The following is a 10,871-nucleotide window of genomic DNA, read 5'->3' on the forward strand; positions in this document are numbered from 1 at the left end:
TTAACCAAACATCTTGCGCGCGGATGCTTGCATTTCTTGGACAGGAAGAAATGCCGCTATGTTTTAGTGGTGGGTGATGTGCTCTTTGATAATGTGCTTAACGGATGCTTACATTTTCATGATTTAAAATCTTATATGGTGTTTAACGGATTTATTTTAATAAATTAAAAAAAAGATGAAACATGATTGAAATCACTTCTAACCGGGCAAAGAGATAATTTAAATGGTTTTGACAGTTAAGGGAGATATGCAATTTATCTGGCTTTGGAGTTAAGGAGAAAATCTACCCTCCCAAGATAGTTTGGGGACTTTTTCCTTAATCTAATCGGTAATGCTTGTATTCAGGCGCCCGTCCGCCCTGGACAGCCCCGCTCGCAGGCCGGGAGGCCCAGAAGGCTCTCCTATCTGTTCCTACCCACTCACCTCCAGACACCATAGTTTTCTAACAAAAGAAAAAGAAAAAACTCACCACAACGCCGTGAACCTACGACCGCGCTCTGCCACACATCCCGCCCGCCATCTCCATCATGCCTCCTGCCTGCCTCTCTCCACTGCGCCACCCTCTCCACCGCGCGCTCCCGCTCGTCTTCTTCTCCATCGCGCCTCTCTCTCTACCACGCCTCCCGTCTGTGGCAGAACCACCTAATCTAATGCCTCCCAGAAGTACTTGTCTTCCATTAAACACTAAGTACTCAAGAGATGACACTAAACTATGCAGTTCCGTCGAGCACACCCCAAGGCAGAACACGAAAATCCATATTTTTCTATTAGGATCATAAATAAGAGAATACAACTTACAATATTCTTAAGTCATTTCTTACATCACTTTATTACAGTAACAAAATATTACCTTATTTGATTATAACAGCGGAATATAACACTGTTATTAGAGTTATAGAGGAAGCAAGATTAATTTAATGACTTGGTGGAGCATTAACATAGTGGACATTTTTATACAAGAGATGTTAGCAGATTTTATATCTTTTCTTATAAATACCTTTAGTTAGGGTTATAAATAAACACTACGGTCGTAGCGTGAAAGGAATCCTCTCTGAGCCCACCAGAAGGTTTCCACACACAAGAGTCAGCTCTAAGTATCCTCCGACACCTGCAACAGGAGAAATAAAACCCTGAGTACTCGATTGTACTCAACAAGACTTACCCGATAGGAGAAAAATAAAAGACTCCAAGGATATGCAAGGCTTATTTGGTTTGTGGGTTATTGCATCTGCGGAAGCATTACTAAACGTGCGTCCTTATATTCAATTTTATTAGCAGTCATTATTAGTTCATTAACTAACCATTTTATGTAGGCACCTATGCTACTTTCAAGCAGATGGTAAACAATCAGAACCATTTTATCACCTTTCACGTTACAGTTCTTACTACGGTGCTAGACCATAGCTAAGTCGTACCGTCTCACAGAAACGACGATTCGCGAATCAATGTATCCCAGTTGGATACCCCGAAACACACGCCTTGTTTGCACCCCAGTCACAAACAAGACCAACCGTTCCACTCCTGTTAAGGGGTCTAGGTCCCTGTCTAAACTTGGACTCTAAGCCCCCACACTTGAGACCCGGTCTCAGTTGAGTGCTTAGACCTCCACCTTTTCCCGCCTCCAATCAGTCGGTCCGAAAAGAGCCAGAACCCACGATAAGAGCGTAACGAGCCTTCCCGCTCCCATAAGCAAGTATGTGCTCAGGATAATAAGTTTATGATCTGACTACCATCTACAGCAACGGACGGTCCTCAATCGACACAGGCGGAACACGTACAATCCGAGCCTCGCTCGAATGCCGAACCAAGTCCCGATTCAAAGTACCATTCCGCCCGGTCTCTAATTATCTTTCATATATATTCCATATGATAGTAATATAATAACGACAATAATATATTTTCTATCTCTCGCGAGTGATAGGTAATCACTCGACTTCTACCGGATCCTATAGCATAGCAACCTACACGATCCTAACATACTAGTAGGACTCATAGGATAAGGATATATATACACAAGTGGTTTTTATTCAACTCCTTAAAACTTAATGCTCAAGCATAAGATAAAGTGCAGAATAATAGGGGTTATGCACTGGGGCTTGCCTGGATAAGATATAACCAAAAGTTAGCATTCTATCATGGTGACACGATCATCAAGGCACCATATTTTTCGCTACTTCGGTCGACTCCATAATCCATCGTTGTTCCTATTATGATATACGTGGATGCAACGTAGAGATGTAAATAATCAATGGCAACTACAACTCTAAAATATGATTACGCTCCGCAAGCTAACGAGCTAGCTTTAATGACTAACGTGCTAGTCTACATATCCACGTCGTCAAGTAAGGCTTTATCTTTGAAAAAACATTTTAGTCCTACAATCTCAAAGGTGTTTTGGTATTTTATTGATTAAATATATATTTTTGAATTAGGGCTCATTTAGCTACCTTAGCAAACTAATTATTATGGAACTAAAAAATTACAATGAGCACCTAATAATGTTCAGAATTTACTGTGAAAGTTTCAGAATTAACACTTGCACTGATTAATCATAAAAATTCTGATAAGTTTATATTTTACAATATTAAGCATCTCAAATTAATTAGATAACTCCCAAAAATATTATAAAACTATATGAACAAAATATACTAGCAGATAGAACATGATTTTAGGAACCTAACAAAATTGATTTCATAATTTTTGGTTAACTACACAATTTTATATTGAATTTACAAGTTTACCTTAAAACTAAATTAGAAAATTCTTTTAGAAAACAAAAAGGGCCGGTGGCAACCATTCGGCCCAGCAGCCCAACGTAGGGTGCGGTCCACGGCGGGGAGCCCGCGCTGGCACTTTAGCAAATGAGCCATCGAACTTTTTTCGAACCACAACTAGGTCCTAATACCATTTCTTCCCTTTTCTGACGAATTTACTTAACCCCCTAAGTTTTATCAAATCTCCCCGCACGCACCCCTGGCCATCCCGTGCACGGCCGCACGGTGACCGGTGGCACTGGGCGTCCACGCCGTCCACCAGGGGCCTACGCGGACCCATTTAGCGGGTTGGTCGCCATCTATGGCTAAACGCGCTAAGATGGGTGGCGGTTAGGGACTCGGAGGCATACTACCGCGGGTTGAAGCGGTGAGCGGCTATCCGCGACGGCGGTGTGCTAGTTTCGATGAGCTAGAGCCACCAGAGGACTAACGCGTGAGCGAGTGAGCATGAGAAGCTTATAGCGAGCTTGCTCGTGGTGACAGTTTGGTCAGAGGCGGTCCAAAAAGGCTGGCCACATACGACCGAGCGGGGTGGCGGCACTCTGCGATGGACACCGGCGCGTCACCCCACCGACGACGAGCACCCTAGGCAAAATAGCGCGAGCACTGGATGGAGGAAGTCAAGGCGAGCTCAGGGTTACGAGCAATTGAACTGCTACCACTCCTACATGCCTTACCTCTCGACCTACCGGTTCGACGGTGTAGATGACCGGCGGTGGGTAGAAACCAAATTCAACCACGACGAACAACGACCGGACTCGATGTGAACGGGGCACCTAGCTAATTTCCTCTGCTACTCGCTGACATGAGGAATTGGACTAGGAAGCCTCGGGCTGGTAATTAAGAAAGGGGAAGGGAGAGCGGTGCACTGCCACCACCACATCGCGGGAAGCGGCCCCAGCAGAGGTGGCCCGGCCACGACCCGATGAGGCACAACAGCGTGGGGATATGACCGCACGAGCGAGGGCATATGTTGTGTTGTTAAATGCTCGGGTGGAGCCTTTAGGGGGTGCCCGTGCAGCCATGTGCACGCGGCAGCGCGGCCTCGTGGCGTGGCAAGTCATGCCACGGCGCCGAAAATAGAGCTGGGGTAGGTGGGTTGAGTGGTGCAGGGCGAGCGCTTCAGTAACCGAAATGACAAGAGGACAAGGCGCAGCCCTGCATGTGCGCTCGGACAACGCCACAGTCGACAATGTCCCGCGCATGGCGGAGAGCGGCTGCGGCCACGCCTGGCTCGGCGAGCAGGCGACGCCACACGGCTGGCCAGTGGGACAGTGGTCACGGCCATAGGGTACGCCAGCCAACGCGCTACACAGCGTGTCGTAGCAGCATCCGGCAGCAGTGCAGGTAGCCCGTGACGGCGCGACACCGGACGCGGTGACCGCGTCCCTGGGGCCGAGCGGCCGAACCACGTGCTTGCACGATTTTTGGAGCGTGCCAAACTTCAAACCTAGCTCAGTGGAGGTCCAACCAAAGTTACCAACCTAGGGCCGATACTATCACCTAGCTAGTATAGCAAACCGCGCTCCCAGAGAACGACCAGAGAGGGAACTGGAAGGATGCCAACATGAGCTCGTCGCGCTAAGCGCTGGTTCAAGAATGGAGTGCCCACAACATAATCTAGTGCGTTCCAACGAAATTTGGGCAATTTTTACGAGAGCAAGGTGACACCCAACACAACAACCACCTATACCATGCCCAAGTACTCACTTTGATGCAATCAACAATACCAAAACAAACAGATAGTGTTTAAACATTTTTGTTAGGAATTAAGTGCCAAAGTAGCATTATCATACTACTTTTCCCATACTTGGAAAAGTTAAGGTTTAGTTCGAACTAACAGCCATTAACATTTTTGTTATAATTTTTAAAATGTCTAAACCTTATTAACTTCAACCAACAAGTATTTCACACAATAGTCCATATTTCATACTAACCCATAGGAGCAAAACATTCAAGCACTCTTTAATTATTTTGCTCAATATAATTCACCACAATTGGTACTTTAAACATAAATTCAAGGATTTGCCGACTTAACAAAAAAGAGCTTATCTTAACGTTAAATTTTGATTTTTGAGCTCTCAAGAACACTAGTTAACAATATTTATTTTTCAAAAGTTAAAGTTGCATTTCTACCTACTAAACTTGTACTTCCATTTTTATTTAAGTACTAAATACAAGTTATGTTTTATTTTTGTTTATAGAAAGTGTTTTTTTTACCAAACAATTAAAACTACTTATTTTATTCTTCTTGTTAGGATTTTCATTAGCACTTTTACGCACCAAGTAAGTTAACTTGGATATTTATTTGAGTCCACCAGAGTGAGTCACATATGATTCGCTTATCATTTCAGGCGCATTATAAAATTTTAAAACCCCAAAAACTTCTTTGGCTAATTCTTCTCGAACCTAAATCTCAGTGCTAAGCAAGCTCGTAACACCAGGGGTGTTACACTGCCTACCTTCTCCCCTAGAGCGACCTACTACGGCCTTCTCCGCCGGACCTGCCGCGACCTTCTCCACCGGAGCGGCGACCTCCGCGCCACCGAGACGTTGTTGTAGGACGATGTGGCGCACGACTGCGCTCTCCCAGTCGTGCAGCCGCTGCCTCTTCGCCACGTTGCGGAGCCACCGCCGCCTACAAGCACCGCCGGGCCGCTGCCTCCGGCACGCCTATGAGCCTCCATTCTCCTAAGCAGCAAAGAGATGCTACGCTGAAAGCACATGTTGTAAGTGTATGTTGCAAGTGTTTCAGATGTTTCAGAGGTATGTTGCAAGTGTTTTATACGAATATTGCAAAAGTAGATCAGAGATATTGCATATATTGCAATGGTTGTACATGTATGCTGTAGGTGTCTGTTCCTAATGTTTCATCTGTGTTTTCAGACGTATGTTATAAGTGTATTTATCTGGATGTTGCATATGTTTCACGCATACTATGTTGTAAGTGTTTTACTAAATGTTGCTTATGTGTGCAATGGTTTTCAAGCATTTTCATGTGTTTTTTTAGTGTTTCAGAAGCATGTTTGAAGTGTTTTATTTGTATTCAGACATATGTTGTAACTGTTGCATCTGGATGTTTTAAAAGTAGATCTGGTGTTTGCATATGTTGCAATGTCACCCGTCTGTTGCAGCTGCTAGAGGGGGCACGAAGGGTCAGGTGGGGCGCAGACGCCACATGGGGTTAGTCGGGGGCATAGACGCCGCGTGGGGTCGGGTTGGGCGCAGACGCCACGTCGGGCTTGCGCGGGGGCGAAGTGTAGGCGCGAGCGTCCGGATGTCCGGGCACCCGCACTACGGTGAAAATTCGTCTCAGTGTATTTTCTTTAGCCCAATAAAAATGTGCGTGTAGAAAAGACGGTGGATACTCCCTCCGGTCCATTTTATCGCGCACACGCATATCAAGATTCAAACTTTAAAAACTTTGACCAATAATTAGGCTAATAATTTTTAAATATTGTAGTACAAACTTTATATGATTGGATTTGTAAGAAATTATACTATACAATAATTATAAATTTATAAGCATAAATAATATAATATAAAGCAAATGAATGATAAAAGTATAATCTAAAAGATCGTATCATTCTACTCACTTACGCCAGATAAAATGGATAGTATCATCCGTTCCTCCCGACCCCACGCCTATATCGCTGGCGGCACCGGCGCCAAAAACATCTCGACGATTAGCAGGATAAACAAAATGGTGCGCTGTCACGGGAACACGGCATGAGATGGGCAGAGCAGAAGGCGAGTCGGGGTACCAGTCCATGTTGAAGAACTAGCTTGCATTGCCCATATCAGGCCTTGAATCAAATACGACAACACGATACTTGGTAGCATATGCATACACTCTTGTATATTTATTATTGCTATTACATTTATTTGCACATATATATTTGCATACATGTAGGCATGTAGCTCGCAGATCTGAAAGATCTTAAACATATACCATTACAGGATGGTTTATTATTTATGGGGACAATAAAAAAAGCACCGATCCATTCACCGGGAGCAACTGGCATGCTGCTCTCGGCCGGCCGGTTTGACAGAGCAGATTAATTAAGCTGATGACGACTAGCAGCCACGCATGCGGTTGCAAGGCTAGCTAGCGCTTGGAAATCGATATATATATATATATATATATATATATAGGGAGAGACTATTCAGTAGCCGGCTACAAAATAAGTTATTCTGTAGCCACCTCTATTTACTATAATTTTATATACTAATTTACCATAATGTCAATACATATTTTACAATAGTTGGGTTACTATAACACATGGGGATATTTACCATAACGTTATATTAAACCACTTAGTAAGGAGTTACTATAATCTCGTAAATTAACATAGTAATTATCATAACTCAAAGTGGCTACAGAATAAGTTATTCTGTAGCCAACTACAGGATAGTATATATATATATATATATATATATATATATATATATATATATATATATATATATATATATATATATATATATATATATATATATATATATATATATATATATATATATATATAATAATAATAATATAATCGAGTCCGATCGATCAGCTCATCGATCAGTTCAACATGGTCTGAGTGGGGAGCAGGATCTTGGAGTCGAAGGCGGCGGCGGCGGTGGCGGTGGAGTTGAGCATCCAGGTGTAGAACGGGTGGAATACGACGGACGCGGGGCAGCTCAGTGTGGCCGGCAGCTTGGGGCACTTGATGAAGGTCTTGGCGTCCGTGTCCACGCAGAGGTAGACCTGGTACAGCTGCTTCTTGCCGAAAGGCCCGTCCCGGCACTGCAGCCCCGGCTCGACGCCAAGCTTCTGAGTCACCGCGTACTTGATCTTCGCCGTGCTGTACAGCTTGTAGTCCGGCAGGATGCCCTGGTCGGCGAGAGCGCCGAGGAGGTCCGCTTGCCTCCTCAGGTTGAGCGCCGCCTTGAAGTAGTCCAGCTGCTTTAGGCCCGAGCAGACGCCGTAGCTGTTCCAGGCGCTCTTCCACGCGTTCACGCCGTCGGTGGGCGGGCACTTGATCTTGCTCCAGTAGTGGTTGATGTTGTTCTCGATCTTGTCGAGCTGATCGATCGATCGATGAATGGGGATCATGTGCATGCATATATGCAGTGCGTCAGGTGAGACAGAGCTGCTGTGTACGTGGCCAGGTGATGCATGCGATGCGTGTGGTTGATTAAGGGGGTTTAAGAGAGAGGTGAGTTAGTTAACCTTTTTAGCATCGAAGGGGCTGCCGTTGCTGCAACGGACTACGGGCTTGTTAATGGACACGTCGAAGGTTTGGAAGAACTCGACGAAGAAATCCTCCGCCGGGTAGCCGTACTTGGGCACGCAGCAACCATTGTCGCTGTCCTCGCAGTATGCACCAGGCCACTGCATACACAGCAATCCATCCATCGATTTATTAGCTAGCAAGCCTGCAATGATTTCACTGGCCTACTAACAACGACACTACTAATTATGGGATTAGCTAGGAAGCTCTCGATGAAGATGACATCAACTCAACAAATACCAATTCTGTAATGTAAATTGATTTATCTAATAACCAGTTTGCCCTCGAGTGTGCACCCGGATTTTTTCAAAAACTGTAGGAAGTAACAATAGCAAAATGACAAAATAACCCGGAGTCGATTCACTTTTACGGTTTTACCTATAAACAGGGGCCTTGTAGTTGAAAAGATAATTTTTGCACCGGTAAGATAACAAAATCAAGGATTTTCTTTACCTCCCCATTACTCACACATTTTTCTTATCTTTATTTGGGTTTCTACTTTGAACTTTGAATCTGTTTGGCGATTGTCTTAAGGAAAAAAATTATCAACATTATTATTTTCTGCAGGTTCATTTTGATCTCCAGATTGAATCCGCCGTCTCAGAAACAATCCAATCTTAACATTCAAATGTTGTAAAAAAAGCAATTTTAGCTTACAAATAATTTATAGGGCCCTCAATTCTAGATATGCTGTCATAAAGAAGAGTGTTATACACTTGCATGATGACAATGAAGTTTATGGATACAATTGTCTTGGTCAACCCAACACACGGGGAGAGTAAATAGATTAGAGGTACACACATCATTTTTATATTAAACAAAATTGTCAGTTTGGAACTTATTACTTTTGTAGTACAACACGATTCTACGGTAGAAGAAACAAATTCTAAATGACATTTTTGTTTAATATAAATGCACTTTGAAATGTAGCATCAGGCGCAAGTGTGCTTAGTGGTGTACTCCCTCCGTCTTTTTTTAACTGTCGTTTTTATTTCTCGAGTAGTAACTTTGACTAAATATATATATATATATAATATTAATATTTATGATATATAATTAATATCATTAGATAAATCGTTGAATCTATTTTGATAATAAATTTATTTGGAGATACAGACGTTGCTAATATTTTTTACAAATCTAGCCAAACTTATTGGCACGTAAACCGTAGCGACCAATATTTAGGGATAGAGGGACTATGTGAGTCACCTTGTAATCGGAAGAGAAATATTATAGACAGAAAATAACAATAAATGTAATTTTGTGATTCCAGATCGGTCAAGAAAAGTAAACTGTGTACAGTCATCAGATTTAGCAATGTTAGTAGACTGTTAACTGTGAACAGGAGATTAAGCATTTGATAAGGTTCATACCATGAGGATAAGGTAAAAGAAATCAAAGGGCACCGCATTGGCAGCTACCAGTAAGCCAAGGATCAGGCTCAACACGATTGTTCTGCGGCCTCCCATCTCTGCTATTTTGGCAACGGGGAAAGGCTGTTTGCTGCAGGCTGCCTGTTCAAGCGATCCTGTAGGTGGTATTTATAGTGAGGAGGTCGAGTGTCATCGGCGGAGCGGAGCAACATCCTCCATAGAAGTCGACCTCAAATGAAGCGCAAAGGAGTGACGACCCTCCGATAATTTTTCTCTGTTTATTTTCCTCCATGAATATAATCATATATACTCTTGCTTGAATACTTATTTAATTTGTTCAATAAGATCGCAAAAATTGTTTCTCCTCTAGCATAGTCCAAGAACGATACAGGCTGTAAGAATCATGTGCCCAAATGTACGATCATATATGGTTTTATAGTGATTTAGATGACAACAAGCACTACAACTAAGGTCCCGTTCGGTTTACTGAAACTTGGCTGAAAGTGATTGAAAACACTGTTCTGACTGAAATGGTGTGAGAAAAAAATACTATAAGATAAGCAATAGTCTGGTGCAAAGACTGACAAAGAAACATAGTTAAAATGACGAAGTGTGTAAACATTGCACGCGTCGGAAGGTCTGGCGGCAAGGAATTAACATCTAGTAGATAATTAGGTGTAGTCCAATCCGTAGTGTTGTGCAGTTACAACTCTGTGCAATTGAGAGCACTAGATGATCTGACAAGATTGCGACAAGAACAAACTACGACCTAATGATGAATAGTACTATAGACCCTAGGAGAATATTCTCCACCGGATAAAGCACAGGATGATGAATAGTACACATAGCTAAGTCTTTACTGACCCAATTCACCCCTTCCCCATCTTTGGTCACCACTCAAGTCCATTATATGTATAAATACCCCCTCGACACTTTCTATAGGAGGTATCAAAAGTATAACGATCAAACTTGGAGGGTTGGGTATAACACCTTCTTTATTTAGCCTTGCTATTGTTCTAAACTTAAAACTACTCCTTGAGCCCAAGTTCATCTAGCCCACTAAGAATTCAGTATAAATATTTGTCCTTGCTACCCACCCAATTCCATTCGCACAAACATCTGCCCTGTCAGTGGTAATTCCTTCGACAATAGGTGTGGGTGTGAGAGAGAAGCTAGGGTTTGAGCGTATATATATATACTTGAGGCTGGTTTTCAACACTGGTTGAATACACAAACCTGTGGTGAAAGTCATTACCAATGTCGGTTATCTTACAAACCAAGGGTGCAAATGATTTTCACCACTGGTTCGTAATGAATTGGCCATGATAATATATCAATGCAGTTTTAACAGAACTGATGGTAAAAATAGCGTTGGTAAAATAATTTATGTAGTAGTGTCCTACCCCCTCTATCCTAAAATATAAGCCATGCATATATTTTAA

At 42.8% G+C, this 10,871-nt stretch overlaps 1 protein-coding gene across 1 annotated transcript; it reads right to left on the reverse strand.

Moving 5' to 3' along the window:
- Positions 1 to 7,308: 7,308 nt before the first annotated feature.
- LOC136552206 (ribonuclease 3-like) lies at positions 7,309 to 9,588 on the reverse strand. The gene is made up of 3 exons (XM_066543742.1): positions 9,430 to 9,588; positions 7,996 to 8,157; positions 7,309 to 7,848 (listed from the first exon to the last, which is right to left on the reverse strand). The coding sequence occupies exons 1-3, from the start codon at positions 9,523 to 9,525 to the stop codon at positions 7,345 to 7,347; spliced, it is 762 nt and encodes a 253-aa protein (XP_066399839.1). The 5' UTR covers positions 9,526 to 9,588; the 3' UTR covers positions 7,309 to 7,344.
- Positions 9,589 to 10,871: the final 1,283 nt, after the last annotated feature.

This window comes from Miscanthus floridulus, chromosome 4 (assembly GCF_019320115.1).
Source record: "Miscanthus floridulus cultivar M001 chromosome 4, ASM1932011v1, whole genome shotgun sequence".
Classification (NCBI taxonomy): domain Eukaryota; kingdom Viridiplantae; phylum Streptophyta; class Magnoliopsida; order Poales; family Poaceae; genus Miscanthus; species Miscanthus floridulus.

Coding starts and splice junctions, on each gene's coding strand:
- LOC136552206 (XM_066543742.1), bottom strand. CDS start 9,525: ATGGGAGGCCGCAGAACAATCGTGTTGAGCCTGATCCTTGGCTTACTG. Junction 8,158..9,429: donor TCTTTTACCTTATCCTCATG/GTATGAACCTTA, acceptor CTGTGTATGCAG/TGGCCTGGTGCATACTGCGA. Junction 7,849..7,995: donor GCCCCTTCGATGCTAAAAAG/GTTAACTAACTC, acceptor TCGATCGATCAG/CTCGACAAGATCGAGAACAA.